This window comes from Grampus griseus (assembly GCF_964374135.1).
Source record: "Grampus griseus genome assembly, chromosome: 1".
Lineage (NCBI taxonomy): Eukaryota > Metazoa > Chordata > Mammalia > Artiodactyla > Delphinidae > Grampus > Grampus griseus.
This window is the reverse complement of record NC_139017.1, coordinates 1276608-1299941: the sequence shown is the minus strand read 5'-3', so window position 1 is coordinate 1299941 and position 23334 is coordinate 1276608. Positions and strand designations below refer to the sequence as shown.

Below are 23334 nucleotides of genomic sequence, written 5' to 3'. Positions count from 1 at the left end.
GGGCCCCCTCACCCCCTCGTGAGGTACACGTGTGAGGACGCAGCAGAAAGACGGCCGTCTGGGAACCAGGAGGGGGGTTCTCCCCAGACACTGAATCCGCCAGCACCTTGATCTTGGACTTCCAGCCTCCAGAACAGTGAGAAATAAACTTCTGCTGTTTATAAACCACTTAGCTTATGGTATTTTGTTAGCCTGAACTGACCAAGGCAGAAATGGGCGCAGGAAGTAGGCTGCTGCTGTAACAGACACCTACAAACGTGGAAATGACTTTGGAGCTGGGCGATGGGTAGAGGCTGGAGGCGTTTGCAAATGTCTGCTAGAAAAAACCCACATTGTTGTGAACGGACCCTTAAAGGGGATTCCGGTGAGAGCTCAGAAAGAAGAGAGAGCTGGAGAGAAAGCCTGAGTTGTCTCAGGGAATAAGGAGGAAGTAATCCTGAGCAGAATGTTGTAGAAATATGGATGACAAAGGCCATTCTGATGACAGAAATGAGGGGTGTGTTATTGGAAAGGAGGCAAGGGGGACCCTTTTTATAAACTAGCAAAGAATGTGGCTCGAGCGTGTTCAGACTCTGGTGTTTTGTGGAAGGTAGAACGTGAGAGCAACGGTATTTAGCCAAGGAGAGCTCTGAGCAAGTGTGGAAGGACCAGCCTGGCTCCTCCCAGGAAATGGAAACGCAAGAGGAGAGAAGAGCCTGGAGGCTGGCCTTGCACGGAGCACACAGGAAGCAGACCTTAAAGATCTGGACATTCCCAGCCTAGCCTACTGCAAAAACAGAGCACTCAGGGTGCGGCTGAGTGACCTACGATACGGTTAGGACAAGTCAGACCCTCCAGGAAGCCGAATGCTGTTCCCCAGGACAATGGGGGGATGGCCCAGGAGGCGACTCAGAGACCAGGGCCGCCACTCCCATCACAAGAGTGTGAGGGCAAGGGGCTTCCCTGGTGGCGCAGTGGTTAAGAATCCGCCTGCCAACGCAGGGCACGCGAGTTCGAGCCCTGGTCCGGGAAGATCCCACATGCCGCGGAGCAACTAAGCCCGTGCACCACAGCTACACAGCCTGCGTTCTAGAGCCCGCGAGCCACAACTACTGAGCCCACGTGCCACAACTACCGAAGCCCGCGTGCCTAGAGCCCGTGCTCCACAACAAGAGAAGCCACCGCAATGAGAAGCCCGCGCCCCGCAACTAAGAGCAGCCCCCGCTCGCCGCAACTAGAGAAAGCCCGCGCGCAGCAACGAAGACCCAACGCAGCCAAAAATAAATAAATAAGTAAATAAATTTAAAATAAATAAATAAAAGAACTAATAACGTTTTTAAAAAAAAGACTTCCATTTTTAAAAACAAGTGCGAGGGCCACCCCCACCCCAGGGTTCCGGTGAGGGGGCCCCCAGGAGCCGCCCCCCCACGGTGGGGCCAGAGGGCCGAGGACTGGTCTCGAGGTTTGTGGTCTAGTGGAACTTGCCCCATTCAGTCTGGGAATTACTTGGTTCTGCCACTCCTTTCTTCTTTCCTATTTCTCCCTATTGGAACGGGCACGTCTATCCTCTGTGTGTCCCACCTTTGTACCTTGGAAGCACAGAACACACATCATTCACAGATTCACAGCTGAAGAGGAATTTGCCTCAGGATGCCTCAGACCCGGGGTTTCTCCCACATCCAGTGTACGCGACACCGCATGAGACTTGAAGTCTCTGGAAGGAGAGTTAAGACTTTGGGGCTATGGGGTCGGAGTGAGTGAATTTTGCACTATTGACTGAAAGCTGTCCTCCCCACCCCTCATAGTCATGTGTTAAAACCTGATCCCCAGGTGATGGTATTTGGAGGTGGGTCCTCTGGGAGGTGATCAGGTCAGGAGGGTGGAGCCCCCATGAGTGGGATTAGCGACCCCTGGAAACTCTCTCCAGCTCCTCCCGCCACGGGGTGGGGGAGAGGGGGACACAGAAGACGGCCGTCTGTGAGCCAGGCAGCAGGCCCTGCCCGACGGCAGCGAGCTTGGACCTGATCTTGGACTCCCAGCCCTCACCCCACTGCCTGCCTCCTGGGCAGAAGTCAGCTTTCTGGGTTTGACATGCACACTCCTCTGGCTGAGTTTCCCTCTCACTCTGTGACTTTCCAAGCTGGGAAAAGTTCTCAGCACGGTTTGGGGGCCTTGCTGAGCCCCTCAAATTCCAAGCCCACACGGTTCCCACCCCCAGATGTGGCAGCAGGATTGGGCTGGTCGGGTCACTCCGGGACAGCGGGTTCAGTCACAACGGACGCCAGGGAGGAAGCAGCCCCAGCACAGCAGGAAGCGGCCACTTTCTTCCCACCAGACCTCCTGCTAACTTGCGGTGGCTCCCATCAAGTCCCAGCCCAGCTCCACGGGGGTCCAGAGCAGGACAGGGCGCCAGAGTTCTGTTCTGACAGCTTTATTGACTGGTGCGGAATGAGCTTGAGTGGAGCCCGCGCTGCAGCCCGCGGTCCAGAGGGCAGCCCCGCTCCGTCCCTGGGGGGCAGCGGGGCCTGGCCCCTCCCCACCCTCCTGCTGCTTTGGACCTGGGGGCTTGGACGGGGTGGGTGGCGTGCCCAGAGAGGGGTCGCTGGAGAAGGCTGGGGGCAGGGGAAGGGTGTCCAGGTGAAGACAGGCTGCGCGTACCTCCCTCCACGTCTGAGGGTCAGGCAGGCGTGCTGAGGACAGAGCCGCAGCCTCAGGACCCGGGGCTGGGGTTTGGGCCTCTGACAGTGCAGCGATTCTGGAGTGTTTCATTAGGGTCCCCGTCCAACAGGGAGCACGAGCCTGGGGAGGCCAGACCACATCCTGACTCTGGGGCCCTTAGACCTGCCTTGCTCTCTGCCCGAGTGGGGAGACACCTGCCCCCAGTCTCAAAGGCACCAGGCCGAGCGGGGCAGGCGGCCCCTGGGGTGTGCGCCTGCCTGTGTGTCCCCCAGGAACTCCCAAGCTGGGACTCCCCAGGCCGGCTCTGAGGGACTCCAGGGAGCCCCTCTCCCCAACAAGAAGCACAGCCTTTCCCACCCCACCCGGTCCCGCTCCCCGCCCGCCGGGCTCCGCTGATGACGGACATGCAGCTACGAGGCTGAGGACAGGGGTCTGCGGGGTGGGGCAGGGCCGGGAGAGACCCAGAACCCCAAGGCCTCCTGCTAGTGATGGGCGGCAGGTCCCAGGGGGAGGGAGCACCTTGGAGGGGTGCGGCCTCCGGCAGACGCCCGAAGCAAAGGGAGCCAGACACCCCAGTTCAAGTCCTTAGTGACGCGTGCAGGGCTGAAGGGAGGACGAGTCGTGGAGGTCGTGAGGCTGCCAGGAAGGGGTGGTGATGAGAAGCACAGGCGTGGGCTCGCGACGGGCAGGCTCATTCAGAGTGGACCAGAGCCCCGGCTCCCTGCCCAAAGCCGAAGCCCTTGGGCCCGAAGTTTTTGGCATAGCATCCTGCAGAGAGAGCAGACGGGTGAGAACACCCCGGCCACACCTCCCGGCCCTCCACAACCGCAGCGCCTGGCCGGGCCCCTGGAGCAGCGAGGCCCACCAGCGCTGCCCCCTCCCTGTCAACTCCAACAGCGAGGAGGTCCCCGGCTCCACGGTGTGGCCATTCCCCTGTGTCTGAAATCCCGGGAGAAGCGTCATCTGCTGTCAGAGCTCTGGGCCGGGAGCCTGGAGCCCAGGCTCTGCCCCAGCCTGCCCCGATCTGCCCGTGACTCTGGCCAAGTCACTTCCTCCCCCAGGCTCCCCCTCAGCGCTAACGGGAAAGTGTCGCACTAGATGCTCTGGAACGGACTCCAAGGCCCGGAAGGGGCCGACATCTAGCAAGGCCTTCGGCCCTCTGCCCCTCAGACCCCCAGGAAGGGAAGACGTGGGGGAGGGGCCACCCACCTTTGCAGTAAATCTCGCCATCCTTGTCGGCCAGGGTGGTGGACTCGAGGCCTTTGCCACACTTAGCGCACCGGAAGCAGGACTTATGCCAGGACTGGGGAGGGAAGGAAGCAGTTAGTACTGATCCCAGCCATTCCCCTAGACGTGATGAAAGCACTCGTGAAGGCCGACCAGTCCACTGCTGGAGGGACCCTAACCCCACCTCCTGGAGAAAGTGCTGGGTGGGCAGGGGCAGCAGGCCAGGGGTGGGACCACCACCAAGGCAGCCGCTCCCCAGCTCCCACTGTCAGGGCCGGCCCAGCCTCATCCGGACCATCCTGCCCGGGACCACTGGAGCGGGCGAGGGCTCCGGACCCGCCCTGGCATCACCTCCAGGTGCACGGCCTCCTCACCCCTCACGGGGAGACCGCTGCCGCCCTCGCAGCCGGATGTGAGGACCAGACAGATGCAGCCTGGCCACAGGGTGGGCTTTCATGATCCGCCAGGCCTCTGGATCCTAGAACAGGTGCCTGGTTTGGCCAAAGGCCGTCACCGCGGCAGGAGGGGTGGCGCAGCGGGGCAGGGGCCTGGCACAGAGGAGGCGCCCAGCACCACTGGAAGGAGAAATGGTCCACGAGCTACGCTGAACCCGCAGGGAAAGGCCAAGGAGCCTCGTTCCCTGGGGGGCCACAGAAGCCCCTCGTGCTGCTACGAGGAGCTCAGAGGCAGCACAGCCAGCAGCCTCCCCAGGGAAGGTGGCCTGGGGCTGCACCCCTGGCGGGGGCCTGCCAAGCCCGGATCAGCTGTCAGCTCCGGCAGCACAGCCAAGCGGGCTGACAGCTCTGCAGAACCGGGAAAGCCAGAGGCCAGCAGCAGCAGACGGGACAAAACAAGGCCTTTTAAGGGCAAAGAGACTCCCTCGAACGGCTGCCCGTGCCTGGGGTGGAGATGAGAAAGGAAACTGCCTGCCCTCGGGCTTCCTGACGGCCAGACCCGCGCATGTTGCCTCCTGCCTCCAGACCCTGGCGCCCCCAGCCCCCCAGCAGGCACCAGTGCTGGGTCTAGACTTGTCCTACGCGTGAGTTCCCCGTCCACCCGCCCCCCCCCGGCCCCTCCTCAAGGTTGAAAAGCCTTGGAGGCCAAGACGCAGGTCCAGAGAAGCTGCAGACAGGCTCCAGGCCCCGTGGCCGCACAGCTGACCGTGTGAGCCCAGCCGAGCCTCGTGTGAAGGTCCAGAAACCCGCTCTGGGCACCCATCCTGAATATGTCCCTTCAGTGGTCCCCGACTGCTGGTCCCAGGCTGCAAATCCCGACCCCTGCCCACAGCCTCTCTGAGGGAGGGGACCCCACTGTGCTTCGGTGACCTGGGCGGCTACTATCGGAATACCGAGGGGGAAGGGCAGGCGAGGCAGTTAGAAAAGATCGCCTCCCAGGAGGCCGTGACAGGCCTGAACCTTGGGAAGCTCCGCCCTGCGGGGACATGGGTGGGTTTCTGAGTCCACATCCTCTGACACAGGATGTACGTGGATTTTCAAGTGGTTCTTAACATTTCTGGATCACAAATCTTCTTGAAAATCTGACGCACGCTGTGGATCGCCTTCCCAGGGAGAGACAGGATCCCACAAACGTTTGCATGTTCTTTTCAGGGCTTGTGTCCACGCACCCTGAGAGGTCTGCGGCCCCTGATTCTAGAGAGACCCATAGATTGGCAGCTCCCTAGGAAGTGCCCGTAGGCGCTTAAAAATCATTTCCACCAGGGGTGAGGCTGTTACGCTCGAGCGGGGAGGGATTCAGCCCCCTGGAGACCAGAAGCCACAGGGGACAAGCAACACGGGGACAAAGGTTTCCCCTTCACGGTGGGCTTTGAAACGAAGGGAAGGAGTTGCAGCCCACGGCTCGGGCTGGCTGAGCAAAGCTAGGGTCGCACTCGCAGAGCTCCGGAAGCCATGCTTCAGGAAGGGGCTTGGCCGGCCCGCGTCCCCACACCCACCCTGGCCCAGCAGCCTCCTTACCTTCCCAGCACCAATCACCTTCTCGGCGGCGTAGACAGCCTGGCTGCACCGCGGGCAGCGCTCAGAGCCACCAATCTTCTGAGCGAACTTGGCCGCATTGGGGTTGGTGGTGGGCCTGTGGCTGGGGCCCCTGCGTGGGGAAGGACGTGCGGTGACATGACATACAGGCAGCAGTACAGGCGGGGGTCTGGCACCGTGTGGGTACCACCCCGCCTCCACCTGGCCCAGCCTGTTACAAGGCCGCGGCTGCCAGGTCCTGTGGGGTCACCTCCCACTTTACAGATGGACACACCAAGGGCGGGCACAGTGTTACTCTCGCCGGCACGTGAGACTTTGCTCAGCCCCCCAGCTGAAACACTGGAGTCCCAGAACACCTCGTTTGCTAGGAATTGCCCTCCTCTGTCCCCGACTCCTTCGGCCTGCCGATTGTAAGAGTCTTTCCAGGAGAAATCTGTGGACCAGTCACCCCCACTGGGGCAGTGACCTTGGCCGAAATGTGGGAACTCATCCATCACTTCCGTGCATCCCCCCCACCCCCAGGGCCAAGGAGCTGGCAGGCTGGCCGCCAGCACCTCCACTCACAGCAGGTCAGTGGTCAGTGGGTGCTGGGGACCTAGTGACACCCCGTGATTCCGGGGAAGGGAACTGACGCCCCCGTGAGCAGGGGTGCAAGCTGGTCTGGCTCGGACACTCACTTCCTGTAGGGGCCCCCAGCAAGTCACCGAGACTGGCTGGGTTTCCTCATCTGTGGAAAGAAGAGACGGGACCCAGGAATTCCTAGGGCCCCTCCCAGCTCTGACGCCCATGAAAATATGGGCTGCGGCTCCGCCGTATAGGGAAGAGCCTGGCCTGCTTCATTCCCTGCTGGACCCCCGCTCCTCTGCCTGGCCTGACACACAGTAGGTGCTTCTCCACCTGGGAGGGGCGTACTCACTCCTCATGCTTGATGCCGAGCGACTCCCCCTTGTCCGTGCTCAGCGTGCCCGCGCCCTGCCCGTAGCCGTAGCCCTTGGGCCCGTACTTCTTGCCATAGCAGGATTTGCAGTAAATCTCCTCGCCGTGCACGGCCACAGTGGTGCTGTCCAGATTCTTCTTGCAGACCACTGCAGAGGAAAGAGGGTACGGGGAGTCGGTTCGCTGCAAGCACCCCGAGAGCCGACGCTCTCTGGGACTCCGCACACGTAATATCCCGATCTTTCAGAAGCCTGGTGACAGGGGTCAGGATGGCCAGGGAGCTGGGAGGAGAGAGGAGGGGGTCTAAGGATGCTGGCCGAGCCGCCCCCCACCAGGAACCGCATGGGCCTTCCTTGGTCCTCTGCACCCTCAGAAGTCCCCGGGTTCAGTAGCCGAGAGCCTAGACTGACCCCAAGCCCCAGGAAGCCTGCTGGACCTTCACTCTGCTCTTGACAGAGCGATCACGTGTCCTGACAGAAGAGGAAAAAAAGAAAGGAAGGAAGAAAGGCGGGGCTTTCCTGCCTCCAGCGACGGGATCCAGAAGGGACACCCCTACAGTCTTGGGGGCAGGGCTGCGGGGAAGTGATGCTCCCCGAGGGGAAGGGCCGTATTTATTAAGCCCCCTGAATGGCGGGCTTTGAAATGAGATGCAGGATGTGCTCAATGCGACAGCAAGATCTGCAATTTCTAATCTCCGGATCACTTTGCCACGGGAGGGACTGAGGTCAGATGCTGGGAAGAACTTCCTGACTCCAAGGTTAAGAGACTGGAATGGGATAAACTGGAAAGCCTGCGGGCCGCCTGTATCTTCCTGTGGCTCTCAGAGCAGGGCTGTGTCCAGCGACCCAGAGTGAAACAGTCCGGAGCCCAGGGTCATGGAGAGTCAGCTGCCTAGAGCCCAATCTCTCTCCCTGCCCCTTCCCAGCCCTCGTGTCCCCTGGTAGATGCGGATGACAGCCTTCCCCCAAAAGGTGGCTGTGAGAATTAAATGAGCCCTCACCCGGGGAGTACTTAGCACAGTACCCTGTGCACAGTAGGGCATCATAAACGTCCACTGCTCCTATAGTGTGATACAGAGTTAGTGCCGTGGGAACACAAGGCGGGGGGCCAGGCCTCCAAATATCATCGGCTTCCAACCCCCAAGTCCTTCTCTCAAGAGACCCGACTTCCCCTGCTTCTTTAGGTCTCGGCCTATGATTCTAATTGGGTCCCACGAAGGCCCTCAGATTTGGGATTCAGTCTGTCCACCTGGACCACATCCTCAAACACGTGCTTCTGAAGATGGATTCCCGGGAAGCCCTGGAGGAGCCGGCCTCTCCTCCCTGCAGAGGCACTCCGCTCAGCTCTGGCCAGCTCGCCATCCCCTCGCCTTCATATCCCCCCCCCCCCCCGCTGTGTGGTTTATGGGACCTTAGTTCCCTGACCAGGCACTGAACCTGAGCCCTTGGCAGTAAAGGCACCAGTCCTAACCACTGGACCGCCAGGGAACTCCCAGCCATCCCCTTGCCTTTAAAGGCCGGCTCTCTGCCCCCAGGGCTCAGGTTTGAGATTTCAGACTAAATAAGGACCCTGTGGTCCTGCCCGAGATCCCCACGTCCTTACGGCACTCGGGGGACCCAAATATGGATCTTCCCACCGCCTCCCTAGGGCTTGGCTCCCGGGAACAGCAGGGGGTGGGGCTCCAACATTCCTTCTCGGGTGGGAAGTTGGCCTGGAATTGCTTCCCGTAAGACCCAAGCGGACCTGGAAATTCCAAGACCAGAGGGGAGGCAGCAAGTGAGACAGAAGGGCGAGAGGAATGGAGGTCTCCTCAGAGCGACCTTGCCAGCAGGAGACCCAGGGGCTCAGCCCAGAGGAGACTCCAGGGTCTACGACTGAGCCCTCCAGACGGCCCCCTACCTGAGCCCCAGCCTCTATAGGGGGACATCCCGACCTCGCTGCCGCTTCCGCTCTGCCTCGTTGTCCCAGAGGCCCTGGCCTCTGGCCTCCACCCCTGTCCAGTCTGGGCACCTGCAGACTCCTCCAGAAACTCCACTAAGGGGAATTCTGAAGGAAGGCCTGAATCAATTTCTACCAAACCATGTTAAGCAAAAACCAAACAGAAAAACTTAAGTACGGGTTGGTTGTGTGCATTTGCTGGGAAAATGTACTCCAGACGCCACAGGGTAGAGGCAGCCCCAGGTGAGAGGCCAGGGCCCCTTCACCCCACCCCAAGACAGTAATTCTCTGTTTCTGGAAGGAAAACCAAGGCCCACAGAAAAGTTCCAGCTCATAGAACCAGCCGAAGCAGGGCCCGGCCGGAGCCCAGCCTGACCTTCAGGCCTGATTCTTCCCTGCCAGCCCAGAAGCCCTTTCGGGTGGGCCGGGCGAGGGACCACAGCCTGCGGGTGAGCGATGCTGGTGCTGGGGGCGTGCAGGGCTCTGAGAGTGCCCCGGTGCTCCGGGTTCTGGGAAGCAGCCCAGTTCCAGCAGCTGCCACCTCGGGGAGAGGCCAGACCTGCTCTGCTTTCCCCCAGGGCTGACGTGCCCCAGGTGGGAGCCGTTACAGCTCGGAGAAGCAGCAGCCTTGGGGCAGGTCCCCGCAGAGCCGAGCCCTCTTGCCTGCGGATGCCTGCGGATGGGGACTGGCGGCCCCTCCTCAGACCACCAGGCTGTACCCTGTGCGCCGAGCCCAGGGAGGAGGCTGCTCTCCCCAGCCGTCTAGGGCAGCGTCCTGCGTAGCCCAGGCCCCAGGAAAGGGATCGTGGATGCCAACCCGAGTAGGAACCAGAGGCAAGCACCAGGACGGTCAGAGGACCTTCTCTCGGGGACTCACCCAGGCCTGGCCAGCAAGGGGCTGAGGTCCCTGATGCCACCCAGGCCCACACCCTGCTGGCCTTTCTCTGCCTCTGGAGTGAAGGTCCCCTGATTCTGAGGGTGATTCTGCATTCTTGATTCCAGCTGGACACTTAGGCCCACGGCACTGAAGAAGAAGTGACCCTCATCCCACTCGTAAACACACCTGCGCGCCCGAGGCTGCTCTAGGCCCCGAGAATCAGCAGGTTGTGAAGACGCTCAGACTGGGGACGTCCTCTAGCTCCAGTGCCCAGGAACTCGGCCGCAGCCGGAGACCCCAGAGGCACAGGAGGCTGCCCTGTAGCTGCTACGGTAGTCCTGCAGCAGACCTCCCCGCCCCGCTCCCCAGCCTGACCTCCCACAACTGTCTCTGGTCCTCTGCACCCCACCCCTGCCCCAGGCCTGCCCGTTCCTTCCTGTACCACCCCCCGCGCCCCGCATTCCTGGCTTCCCTGGACCGCCCGGCCAGCGGCCACTCCTCCACAGGCAGGCCTGCAGGCCTCCCCGCCCGGCTGGCCCGTTTCAGTCCATGATTAAAGCAACATTTGAGGGCAGAGAGGGGTCCTTGGGGCCGGCAGTCTGGACCCTCTCCCAGGCCAGGGCCAAAGCCTCTTATTCCCTCTGAAAAAACTAAGCAGCTCACAAAGTCCTGAGTGCAGGGAATCGCTGATTACACGACGCCACCGGTGGCGGCCTCCTCCGGGCTGGACGCCAAAGGCCCCACCCAAGCTTGTTGGCCACCGGCGGCCCTCGATCAGTCTCTGCGGCCGGAGGGTGTGGCTGTGTTGGGCGGGGCTTCTGGCTGCTCCGCCCACAGCAGGTGGGATCTGATGCTCATCCAGGGAGCAGGCGGCCCTCGGCCTGTCTGGACCCTGCTCTGGACCACGAGCTCCTGGAAGCAAGGCGGCCAAGTTCTCCCGACTCTGCTCGTGTGAAGGCGGGGGCACGGGCCCGATTCCCAGACCTCCCAGACAGGCTGAGATGTCAGCCGCTGTTGAGGGGTCCTTGAGCCACACCAGGGCCGTGTGTGTGTGTGTGTGTGTGTGTGTGTGGTGTGTGTGTGTGTGTGTGTGGTGTGTATGTGGGTATGTGTGTATGTGTGTGTGCGTTGTAAGCATGTATGTGTGTGAGCATGTGTGTGTGTGTGTGTGTGTGTGTGTGTGTTGGGGAGCTGCTATCATTTACTGAACACTCACAACTGCTCCAACTGCTTTGTTTGTTTTCCGAACCCCTTCCCTGTTCATTCTCATACCCCCATCCCCCCCGCCGCCATGAGGTAGGTGTTGTTATCCCCCCTGTAACCTGCCCATCACCACGCAGAGAACAAAAACAGAACGCACATCCAAACCCTGACCAACTGGTTCTGAAACCTAGAGCTTAACCCCACAATTCCCTGCCTCCCCCTCTGCCTGGGCTCAAGGAAAACGCAGGTCACCTCTTCTAACCCAGAACCTCGGCTCTGTCGCTATGAACCCCGTCACTCAGGAAAATGGGGAGGCTCCCTCCATCCGCCACTTCCTGGGCCGGGAGCTCTGAAAGGCTGCCCGGCCCAGCCCATGGCCAGTGCAGCACCACGGCCTCTGCATGCCCTGCGTCCCCCGGACCACCCGACAGCTCCCAGATGGATGGCGGCCACTGCCTGGCTTCCTGTTCATCCAGGCTGTGATTGCAGCAGCGGGTCTGGGTCCGGCTGTCAGGACCAAATTCCTCCAGCTCACCTTCCTCTTACCCCAGACTGTCAGGTGGGGATGGGAGGTGCAGGGAAAGGCCTCGGGGCTGCAGGGGTGGGGGTGCAGGGTGAGAGCCCAGCTCCAGGCGGGGATGGGAAGTGCGGGGAAAGGCCTCGGGCTGCAGGGGCGGGGGGTGGCAGGGGTGGGGGGGGAGCCCCTCCCTAGACGCAGCTTCCCCTGAGGGTGCTGCCTCTGCTGCCTTGACAAAATGTTTTTTTAATTGAAATATAGTTGATGTACAGGATTATATAAGTTTCAAGCGTACAAGACAGTGATTCACCACTTTTAAAGTTATTCGCTTATAGCTGTTATAAAATACTGGCTCTATTCCCTGTGCTGTATAATACATCCCTGTGGCTTATTTTTTTTATACATCGTAGTTTGGACCTCATAATCCCCTTCCCCTCTCTTGCCCTCCCCCTCCCCACTAGTTTGTCCCCTGCATCTGTGATTTCTGTTGCCATTTAACACGGGGTAATCTGGGTCCAAAGCCTGATGAAACTTTGGGCTAAAAGTGTCTTCCTCTTAAATGCCAGGATTGTGGCAGGGAGAGAAAGAAGAGAGAGTGAGCGGGAAGTTTCCCCCGCCGAGTCTTCCCTGCTCGGCACTCAGCCCCTGTGCCTCCACCACCCTCAGCCCCTGCGCCTCCGCCACCCCTCCGGCTCAGGCCAGCTCACGCCCTCCCCTTAGAAAACAGCTTCTGAGGAACAAAGAGGCCCTGAAGTGCTTCCCCGCCCAGCTGCGTGCCAGCCAAATGTCGAGCTGTTTACCTCCCGTGGGGCCAGTTCCCGGGGTGTTGACTGCCCCATCCGGTCCCCATGGCAACAGCAGGGCCTGGGAGGGGTGCGTACTCACTGCACAGGAAGCAGGATTTGTGGAAGCTGCTGCCTTCGCACTGAACCTCTTCAGCGAAGTACACCGTCTTCTGGCACACCCCACACTGCTTACCTCCTCCCCAGTTCGGCATTCTGAAAGTGGACGCGGAAACGGGAATTAATTCCCCCGGGGAGATGGAGGCACAGATGGCCCACAACAGAAAGGCCAGGGACAGAGGTCGAGGGGGGAGCTGGGGGGGCAGAACGGCAACCTGGGGGCTTCCCACCCCAGAGCCCACAGGTAATCGCTGAGCAACCGGTGTGTTTTCAGCCCCGTGCCCGGCATTCTAAAGGATACACAACAAGCACAAGATACAGGCCATAACGGCAGTAACAACGAACCATCTGCTACGTGCGTCCGCAGGGATGAATCTCACAAAGATGAATTGGAGCAAAAGAAGCAGATAAGCTAGAACTCATAAAACACAAATTATCTGTGTCAGGCCTGCAAGCAGGCAAAATTCTATCGTCAAGGGAGGGACCCATGGGTGGGAGAGTTATAAAGAAAAGCAAGGCAATGAGTATCACAAACTACTGTCTTAGATTCGTTACCTCAAAGAGAGAAAACGGGGGCCACCAAGGGGTCTGCTAAGGCACCAGCCACGTGTGGTTATCACACAGAGGCTCCCTTTGTAATTATTCTTTGAACCACACATATGCAGGTTTTATGCACTCTTTTGTATATAAGATACAACTCACAAATAAAACCATTCTTTTTTAAACCAGGAGGTAGGCACATAGGGCCCAGTTACGAGTCCATTAGAATGGGGGAGGTGGGGGCCTTTTGCAAAATCAGATTTTCCAGCGCCAACTCTGACCCGATGAATCATGACCTCTGAGGATGAGGTACAAAAACGTGAATTTTCATTTATTCTTTTTTTGCGGTACGCGGGCCTCTCACTGTTGTGGCCTCTCCCGCTGCGGAGCACAGGCTCCGGACGCGCAGGCCCAGCGGCCATGCTCACGGGCCCAGCCGCTCCACGGCATGTGGGATCTTCCCGGACCGGGGCACGAACCCGTGTCCCCTGCATCGGCAGGCGGACTCTCAACCACTGCGCCACCAGGGAAGCCCCAAGAACGTGAATTTTTAACAAGCACCCAGGTGAGTCCGAAGGAGGCGGCCTGGGACAACATTGCGATGCTCTAGGTATTGGTTCTGAGCTGGGGTCCTGATGCCAGATGGGTTTGGTCCAGTCCTGACCCTGCCACTCACTGGCTGTGTGTACCTTGAACAAGGTAGCTGGTCTTTCTAAACCTTGATTTCCACATCTGTAAAACGGGGATAAAAGCAAAAGCTACCTCACAGATCATTTCCGGGGATGCAGTGAGACACGGCGCGTCAAAGGCACGTCAGTGCCTGGCACGTGCTGAGTGTGCGGTGACGATTATTAGTGCAGGAATCCAAGGCACAGGGGAGGCGACCCCGCAGGTCAGAGCCCGAGCGGCAGACACAGATGCCCGCAGAGCCCGAGATCAGGGAAGGCCCATCTCAACCACTCTCAACAGATGCCTGGCTGCCGGGGGACGGCGACCCTTCCAGTTCTTTGGACAGAAGCGCACGGGGCTGGGGTGGGGGGGCTCTATGGGGGGCGCTGGCGACTGCGGGTACAAGATGGGTGATGGGGACAAAACTTGCCATCCCGAAACGTCTCTCTGTCCTGCAGATTATTTCAAGCCGAAAACAATCAAGGCCCAACAGACTCAGGAAGAAACTGACCTTCCTCCAACTGCCTAAAAGAATTTCGATAGAGGGCCTGTTCCCCAAACAGAGCTATCGCCAGAGATCTCTGCAAAGAACACGGGCCGGGTGTGCTGGGAGGGTCGGCAGGGCCTGGAGACCAGAGTCCGCTCTGTCCCATCGTGTCTGCTGGCTCAGCAAACACTCGCTCACCGAGCATTTGCTTTTCCATCTCCAGGTAAATCGCCTTCCACAACCCCCAACTTCCTCTTTTGTCTTTAGCGGAAGATGATATTTAAGGGGAGGGTTTCAGCCACTTTGGGGAGTTACTCAGGTTTCCTGGGTCTCTCCCATGTAGACATGTTCTTGAACTTTGATTTTCTCCTGTTCATCTGTCTCGTGTCAATTTAATTTTTTTCCAGTCAGAAGAAGCTCGAAGGGTGGAGGAAAATTTCTCCCCCCCCCCACCCCACCGGACAGTGGACACAGGCCTCCGCTCAAGAAGAAGGTCCAGTCGAGGTTCACTACCAAGTCCCCTGCACACACGTGTTTGTACAGGTGTGTGCACCTGACACACAGGTGTTCATACAGATGTTCAATAAATCGGCTCCCCTAATACTGAGAGCCACAGCTGGTCCATGCCCTCCATCCAGCTCTGCAGAGCCCGAGGCCCTCACAATGCTCAGTGGGTACGTGAGGGACGAGAGCAGGCTCCACGTGGTGAAGGGGTGTTGGTGACGCCAGCTTCCGAGGCTGAAATATTTTCGGAACCGTGGGAATCTCCAGCAAGGCTTTGCCGGAGTGGACCAGTCAGTCCACTTCACTGCCTCTGCTCTGTCCTCCCATTTCCTGAAAGCTGGGGTTCCTCTGGCCCCACCCTGGTCCCTCTCTCCCCCCACGTCTCCTTTGGTCCCACTGCACCCGAGGTCACCCCTGCCAAGGATTTCCATTCATCGCTGACCTTGACCTCTGCCCGGAGCCCAGGCTCGTACACCCGGTTCCACGGGAGAACCTCCACCTGGATGGTCCATGAGCACCTCGATTTCAACACGAGCCACCTGAACTCATTACCCTTCCTCTCTAACTTGTTCTTTTTCCCGACTTGTCCGTTTTTTGCTGCTGGAACCCCAGCCATTCTCTCCAGCACTGAGGAATCTTATCCCAAACCCTAGAACGGGGAGCAGTTCTCCTCTCCCGGCCGCACCTGCTCTGTGCCCCCTTCACCTGCTCACCCCAAACCCTGACACCCCTCCTCTCCGGGCCTCTCCCCACTCACCTTCACTCAGCTGGCCCACGGCCCCCTGGGAGGGAGCACCACGCTCCAGTCCCCTTCTGCTCGGGAGCCGCCCTGCTTTGCAGCCAGCGCGCACGGCCTGGACCCAAGCTGACCAGCCCGGGTTACCGGCTGGGGATGGGCCAGCTATGCATTTCAGGCCAAGGAGACAGAGGGGAGTCCTGGGGACTCCGGAGAAGAAAACATCCTGATCTTCAGAGAGAACGTCCTGGAAGCAAGCCCCCTTCCCCTGAGTGAGAAGGGGGAGCAATGGGCTCCGGGGCTGTGGTTCCAAGGGGGACCAGCCGTCCCGGGAGGAAGCTGACAGCAGGGAAGGGAGCCGCCCTGACATCACTGAGCCACAGAACAAGGCCAGACACCACGCTGACTAGTCTCCGGATTCTCCAGTTAAACAAACTAAGAAGCTCCCCTGCCGTTTAAGCCAGTTACCCTACACCTGAATGCATCCCCAGAGAGGACAATTCCGGCCACCCTGCTTCTGGAATCCCCTTCCTAGCCACCCCCCGCCCCCCACCCCACACCTTCTTGGCACAGAAGGGGACGCTCACTCCTCACCCAGAGAGCCTCCCCGAGTACCTTCCCAGCTCTGTCTCCTGCTATACCGCCCGACCCTCACACATCCTCAGGTTCGGTGATTTAATTGCCCCAGCCTGGGGCAAGGCATGTGGAAGCCCTCTGGGCAGGGCGGAGGCCCACCGTCCTCACCCACATGGGTCTGGACTGGCCGTTGACCTGCACAGGGCCAGCCTTCCCCTCCGGGCTCTGCACCGTCCACAGCTCATCAGGCTTCCGCACATCCCACACCCCCAGAGGACAGGATCGCTCGAACCGCACGTGGCCCCGCTCTGCCTCCTCAAATAACCCACGAGGCCTGAGCTCCTGGAGCCGCAGGGCCGGCCCCATCCCAGGCCTCTGAGGCCCCGCCATTCCTCTGGCCCCTCTGCCCTGCTGAGCCAGAGCTGGGCGCTGCAAACCAGGAAGGACAGTCGGGTGGGAGAAGCAAGGTCGGTACTGCCCGCCTAACCGTCCCCCACGCCGCCCTCGCTGCAGAGCCCCGTTCTAATCAGGCAGGCACGGCTGCACCGAGTGACCCCAGGGAGGTGCTCGGGGCAGAGCCCAGACCCCCGAGCCACCTGGCGACTCCAGTCCCTGCGGGGCGGTGCCGGGACGGCCACTGGGCAGGGAGCCCTGGGAGAGGTTCTGGTTCACGTGGAGCCATGCGGCTTCTCCGACGAGGTGACTAGACGCGACCCCTAAACCCCTGCCCGCGGCACCCGGCAGAGAGCCTGCCCTGAGTCTGCTGACCTACTGTGTGCCGGGCAGTCTGCAAACACCATCCACTTCTCCTGGTGACCTGGGGCTGGGGACACGCCCGTGACACACATGAAGACACAGGGCTGGGGAGGCCAGGCCAGCCCCCTGCGGTCACCAGGCTGTAGGAAGCAGAACTGGGACCCAGCCGGGTCCAGCCACCCAGTCACTGTGCTGGTACCATCGTATTCAGGGGGCTGCACTCGGGGGGCGTCCAGGACGCCCGGGCTCCATCCTCACCTTGCTTTCCACCCCCTGAACCCACAGGGGACGTCCTCCAGCCCCTAGGGAGGCTCCTCCCTAAGGGAGGAGGCTTCCCCGACCACGTGGTGGGGAGCTGTTCCCAGCAGTGTTTTGTTCCCGACACAAAAGCCCTTCTCCCTCGTGGAGACCCACATATCCAACAGGCCGCCCTTGTTCTCCCTGGCTCCGGGTCAGGGGCCCACAGCCAGCAGGGCCCAGGGAACCAGGGGCAGGGCAGGATGGGCGAAATCTGCCTGGGGCGCCTCCCGGCTGGGCCACTCCTCAGCCAGGCCACTTGGTGGGGGTCCCCTTCGGGAGCCCAGAGAAGGGACAGGGCCCGGCGCCTTGGACAGGTTCCCCTCCCCCCACCCACGTGAGGACCCCTCTGAGGGATCTGCGGGTGGGCGGGGGGAGTCTCAGCTGGGGGAGCCCCGGCCGCCTCCTTCCCACCAGCCCCGTCTTCTCATCAGCCGGACTCCGCAGACAGGAGGCCCAACTGCCTTAAAAGGAAACTGTTTCTCAGACCTTCTGGAGCTCCTATAGGGATGCCCAGCTCCTTCTCAGCTGCCTGCTCAGTTCTGAGGACAGAGGCCCTGCAGTCGACGGGGAGGAGAGATGTTCTCTGGGTCAGAGTTCAGGCGGCTCAGTTCAGAGGTCAGGAGAAAGGGACCTGGATTCATCCCTTCCCAGCTGAACGATCAAGCGACTTTCCTGTCTGAGCTTTGATGTGGTTGTCTCTAAATCGGACCATCCACTGACCCCTTAAGTTGTTCTGAGGATCAGGAAAGAAATTATCAAGCGATGGCCCAGGGCCTGGTGTGCTGCAAGGGCGCCCTCCTGGCGACCACCCGCAGGGCGGGCCCAGGCGAGGGCCGGATGTCCGCTCCCCTCCCCAGCCAGGCCGCATCTGGGAGCAGCAAGGCCTGAGAAGTAGCAACGCCAGACAGGGACCCGGAATCCCTGACTTAGGGACGAGTGCCCTGCCCTTCCTTGGGGTGTAGTCACCCCCGCACCCCAGATGCAAGCAGAGACTTGTCTTAACTCTTTTGTCTTCTGCTCTGGGGGACCAAGAAGCTTTGCTGTCCCTGTGATCACATCAGCCACTCTGGGTTTGCAGTGGGTTCCTCCAGAGAGCTCTGGTTCCTCCCACTTCACATGTCGACAATCTCGACAGACAACCAGCCTTCAATTTTCTGCTGAATGGCTGGAAGTACCCGGGAAGCTATTTGCCGGAAATGTCAGGATCCAGGGCCGGTCGGAAGAGAGAAGCCCAGGACTGAACTCTTCCGACGAGTGACAGGCTCGGCGTGCTGCCCCCTCCTTCCTGGGCAGCCGTCTCATCAGATCCTCTGTCTCAAGAGCAGAGACCCAAGACGGGGCTCGCAGGGCAGCAGAGGGAGAAGCGGACACAGGGCAAGACTCCCACGTGCACCCCACATCTTGTGAAAGTCGGCCTGAGGCGACGGCCCGGTGTGGTCAGGTTTCAGGTTTCAGAAGCCATCTCAGAGACGCTGCGCCCTTCACCGCGGGCTCCCAGCGTCTGAGGGAAGGCCTCCTCTCCTCAGATCAGCGGTTTGACTCGACAATCCATGCCATGGCTTCATTTCCCCAGTGGAAAATCCCCACCTCTCCCGTTCCAAATCCTCTTGCCCCCCAGGGCCAAAGGGTGACCTCTGGGCACAGAGTTGAGGTCCCCACCCACGCAGTCAGGTGCCTGCCTACTTAGAATCACCTGGCTGTGTGGTACCCAGCCAGGTACACAAGGGAGCTGTCACCCTTTCCACCTCGCTGTTCGGCCCCTTCCTCCCCGCACCGACGTCAGGAGGGAGCCAAGGCAGGGGGCGGGGGCACCCCGCCGCTCAGGGTTCAGAGCCCAGGTCTTAGAGGTACCATCTGAGAGCCTGGCAAACAGTCCTGCCTTGAAAGGAACGGTCACTGCTGGGGCGACGAAGGGCCAACATGCGATACAAGCCCGGCCTGAGCTCCACGGGACTTCTTGGGGACCCTGCACGTGACTCAGCCTCTGGGAGAAGCCGGCCGGCACCGCTGCGCTGTGATCCCTCCAGACCCCACGGTTCCCAAAACTCGACAGTCACCTGGCTCCCTCTCTCCCTCCCTCTCTGAGTTCTGTCTTTTCAAGTCCAGGCCCCGAGGCCCTCGTGGGGCAGTGGGCTGGGCTGGCGCGTGCCCCCCAGCGCCTCGTATAACAGAGCGTTCCACCCCCGGGGTTCAGAAGTCCAAAGGTCAACCAAGGTAGAAATGGGGGTCTAGAATTCATTTTAAGTATTTCCAGACTGTCACAGGAAGTCCTATATCATAACAAGGTCTCACAGGCTGACCAACAGGTAAGTGTCTTTGCTTTTATCTGGAACGATGTCACCTTAGTAACAACTGGTTACCCATGCTGGAAAGGTCTGAACGATCTTCCTGGATTCAGTTTTAAAAAGCAAAACCAAAACCCACGAGCCCTTAGACCTCATAAAACAGGCTGTTTGCAACTGACGTCTCGGGAAGCCCCTGCCCCCGCGGCTCCTGTATAGACAGCCGGGGGGCACTGCAGAGGAGGGTGTGCTTGCCGGGTTGGTGGGTGGGGTGGGGGCTGAGCCTGTGATCCACTGTCACTGCAGGAATCAGACAGTGCCTCCCGGCCCCTGGGAAGAGGTGGAAATGCTAGCTGCCTCGGTGTTTACACTCCTTACCATACATGGGAATCACTCAGTGTTGACGTCAGACAAATTCCTGGGTAGCTGCGTAGTGCGGCCCCATCACCACCACAGAAATTCCTGCCCACAGGAAACCGCAGCACAGCTGCTCCAGCAGGTACCCAGCACCTCCCCGACTCACCCCCAGCTCGTGTGTGTGTGTGTGTGTGTGTGTGTGTGTGTGTGTGTGTGTGTGTGTGTGTGTGTGTGTGTGTGTGTGTGTGTGTGTGTGTGTGTGTCTTTTCCTCAAGCAGGCTCTTTCCCAGGCTTCCTTTCTTTCCTGCACACCCGGCACCAAAATTCAAACACGCATCAGACCTGGTGAAAACGTATCACCTGGGACCCAGGCCCCGACTTCCAGAAGGGCCCCCTCCTCCTCTCCATCCATGCGGCAAAGGGAAGACGTAGGGGTCGTGCGTTCTAACGGGACTCCATCCTCGTTCACTCTGCGAAGCCACATCTTCCTTAAGTAGTTTATGAGCCACCATAAAGCTCTTTGTAACGCGAATGACTGGGCGTGGGTTTGCAAGGAGTCTGCCTGTGTCTGAATGGCAGCTGCAACCCCAAGCAAGTTACTCATCACCTCTGAGCCTCAGTTTCTTCGTCTGTAAAATGGGGAGCGTCCGCCCCACCTCACAGACTGTCCCAGATAACACACACATGGCGGACACAGGCCAGTCCCTGGGGCCCAACAAGCGCAGACATCTGCCTACTGTGCTCTCTGGGAAGGGCCAGCTCTGACGCTTGTCCAGTTCTTACTTGCCAGAACGCCCGCGTGGTGGCAACCGGTGACCTTTATTCTCACCAGCACCTCAAAATGTTCAATGCAGGATTCCTCTGTCCTCTTCAAGCCGACTTTTCACAATAAGCCAGCTTACAGAAATATCTAAATTCCAGCAGCCTCGCAGAAAAGCCTTCCCAGTTTGCCTTCCCACCAGGAGACCCAGAGTAAATAGAGACCGTCCCTCTCCTCCCTGACCTGGGCCTCAAGCCCACGCACAGGGGCACCGGCGAGCACCGGAGCGCCCGTTTGCAAGGTTCACACGTGTCCGGTAGGGCAGCTCCACGAGCCGCCCACTCCTACCCGCTTCATTCACCAAATATTTACCGCTCGCCAACCAAGTGCTGACACTACGCTCCTGGCCAGGGAGGGCTCACCAGCTCACCAGCAGGCAAACGTTTGCCTTGAGAAAAGAAAACACCTGGGCTGGGAAGGCAAGTGCGGGACGGCCCAGAGGCAAAGGCCGTGGCCCTGCCACGCTTCACGTTCTGTTAGCAGTGCCGCAGCACAGGCGCCGTCTCGCCTCTGCGTCCCTCACCCCTCAGACCCCCCACAGAGGCAGTGCGGCCCCTCCCCCTCCCTGGCCCACAGCACACCCTCTGCAGGATAAACTTCCTTCCCCGCCTGCCTGTCCCCGGCCCGGATTTCCTCCCCGCGGGACGGGGCCATTCCCTGGGAGGCTGTGGGCAGTACAGGGCTGGATCCAGCCACAAGGACAGTCTCTCTGGAGAGAGCCCGAGCCCCCCATGAGCAGCAGGAGGCTGCAAGTGAGAAGCAGCAGGGGCACAACACCCAGTGCCCAGATCCCACCCGGAGACACCCCAGCCTGCACGCTGAGCTGACAGAGGGGCGGCCAGCTCCCCCAGCCGCCTCAGCTTCTGGGGTGGGGGGGTGGGCAGGGGAAAGGCTGCGGCGAGGCCCAGGGACAAGGCAGTAGTTGGCCCCTCTGGGCTCCGGGCCTGTGTCGTGCCCTCTCCGTAGCGCCCCACAAAGAAGCTGAGCGTGAGAGGCGAAGCCCCCTGTCCACGGTCGTGTGAGCATTCAGGGTCAGTCAGGGCCAGGCTTTGCACGAGAGCCCGCTGGACCTCCCGGAGCCGCTGGGACGGGATCTCCAGGTGAAGCCCTCGCAGCTGGGAGGGGGCTGCCCACCCACCCGCGCCCAGGAGCAGGGGTGGTGGCCAGAGCCCAGGCCTCCGGGGAAGGGCTGAGCCCACGCACCCTCCCGCCTACACCCAGGTCTCGATTAGAGCACGACAAATGGGACAGGCGTTCGCAGGACATTCTGCGGCCTGTGAGGGCAGATCCGACGCCTGCCTCGAGGGGGCTTGCTGGGTAACATATTGCAGCTCGCTTCAAGTGTGCTGGTGGCAGCCCCTTCCTGCTCCCCGGCCCTCAGGGACTGAGGCCACCAAACACTGTGGCTTCCTTCAGGCTGGGGTGATGGTGCCCACGCAGCGCCAAGACAAGGGGCGAGGGGGGGCGTGAACGTGGCGGGGGGTGACCGGGGACGGCTGCCATCTGGTCCTTTCCTAAGGATGAAACACCTGGGCTCGGGGCACAGCTGCCCCAGGCGGGCCCTGAACCTAGATGTTCCCCCACCCTGCCCTCGGCACGCTGTCCAGGGGGCAGGCGGGGGGTGGCACGGCCGCCCTCATCCCCAGCTGTACAATGAGCTCAGTGCGCGCGCAGAATCGCCGATTGTCCCGCCGCGGGACCTGCAGGTGGTGGGGAGACTGGCCGTCCCGGGTCAGGGGCACGTGGGGACCCTTTGTGTCCCGGGAGCCCGGGGTGGGGAGGAGTCCCGCGCCTCCTGGAAAGAGAACCAACCGCCGCCACTTCTCCCCGCTCCGCGGCCCGCGCCGGCCCCGGCCGCCCCTTTTCCTTGCGACCCTCCTCGCAGCTTCCCGGGCGGCGGCGGGGCCGGAAGGCCGGGGGCGCCCTGCGCGCGGCGGGGCCGGGGCGCACTCACCTGGCGGCGGCTGGGCGCGCGGCGGTTGGCGGACGGCGGGCGGGCGACCGGCACGGCAGCGCTCTGGAAGCGGGGCTGGGCGCGCCCGGCCCGCGCGGCGTTTTGTTCCGCTCGGGGAGGGCGTGTCCGGGCCACGCCAACCAGTGGGCTTTGCACACTGCACCACACCGGCGCCGATGTCACCGCACCGGCGCTGATGTCACGGCGCAGTCCCGCAGCGCGGCCCCCAGGCCCGAGGCGTCCCGGCTGCGCCCTGGGGACCCGCGGTGCGCCCCGCCGCGGGGGAAGCAGCGGCTCACACGTGCCCGGAACTTCTCAGGGCTTCCCGGCAGCCTAATACTAGGGTGGAGACACACGTGATCCAAGAGATAGGACTCCTGATAAACTTCTGACACAAGAGGAAGTGTGGGGGGACGGGAGGTGGTCTCGCGTTTGGTGTCCTGGTGGCAGGTGTCCCGGGGGCGCCGGGTAAGACAGGCCAAGCTCTGAGCCCGCCCCTTCCGTGTACTAGCTGGTCCCCGCCCCCAGGTCTCAGGTTCCGCATCTGTGAAGGGGGTATAATCCAGACGGAAGTGGGGTTTTTTTGGTGGGGGGGAGGCGGGGGGAACAGATTGTATAGGCCTAGTAAGCCTTCAGCAGTGCCCTTCCATGAGTGTAACCCCCCCAAACAGCTCTGTCCCCTCAGCTTGCCCCAATCTCCCCTGCTATCCAAAGAAGGAGCCCCCCCTCCGACCCCCAAACAGCAGCTCTGAGGAGTGGGCGCTTCAGCTGGGCTTTTGTCTGGGCCTCGCCACGCTGCCCAGGGGCAGCTGCGGGTGGGTGGGCTGCCCTCGCCACCTCCCAGCCCTTCCTGCAAGCCCGCTGCCGGCATCTCAGAGGGCGGAGAGGCTCACACCTCCTTCCTGGACGCAGGTACAGCTCAGAAACGCAGTGCTCTGGAGAGAGAAGGAGCTCCCGGGGGCGCCTGGTCAGGAGGGCCCGGTGGGGAGCAGAGAGCGCCAGGCTTTAAAGGAAGGTACCATCCTCTCCCCCCAAGGTCCTGCCCGCCCCAGTCAAGGCGCACTGCCCTCTGGGCCTTATGGGTCTGGACCCGGAGGATCATGA

General features: G+C 61.0%; 1 protein-coding gene across 1 annotated transcript; it reads right to left on the bottom strand.

Annotated features, from left to right (window-relative positions):
* Positions 1 to 2394: 2394 nt before the first annotated feature.
* On the bottom strand, positions 2395 to 22519 carry CSRP1 (cysteine and glycine rich protein 1). Its single transcript, XM_082678545.1, has 6 exons — positions 22231 to 22519; positions 12233 to 12345; positions 6793 to 6961; positions 5859 to 5988; positions 3868 to 3961; positions 2395 to 3426 (listed from the first exon to the last, which is right to left on the bottom strand). The coding sequence occupies exons 2-6, from the start codon at positions 12342 to 12344 to the stop codon at positions 3350 to 3352; spliced, it is 582 nt and encodes a 193-aa protein (XP_082534671.1). The 5' UTR covers position 12345; positions 22231 to 22519; the 3' UTR covers positions 2395 to 3349.
* Positions 22520 to 23334: the final 815 nt, after the last annotated feature.

Bases quoted from the DNA above. Each gene is read 5' to 3' on its own strand.
- CSRP1 (XM_082678545.1), bottom strand. From the start codon at position 12,344: ATGCCGAACTGGGGAGGAGGTAAGCAGTGTGGGGTGTGCCAGAAGACG. The intron at 5,989-6,792 runs GTGAGTACGCCC...TTCCCCACGCAG, and splicing joins CTCGGCATCAAGCATGAGGA to GGGCCCCAGCCACAGGCCCA. The intron at 3,427-3,867 runs GTGGGTGGCCCC...CTCTCTCTGCAG, and splicing joins TGGCGAGATTTACTGCAAAG to GATGCTATGCCAAAAACTTC.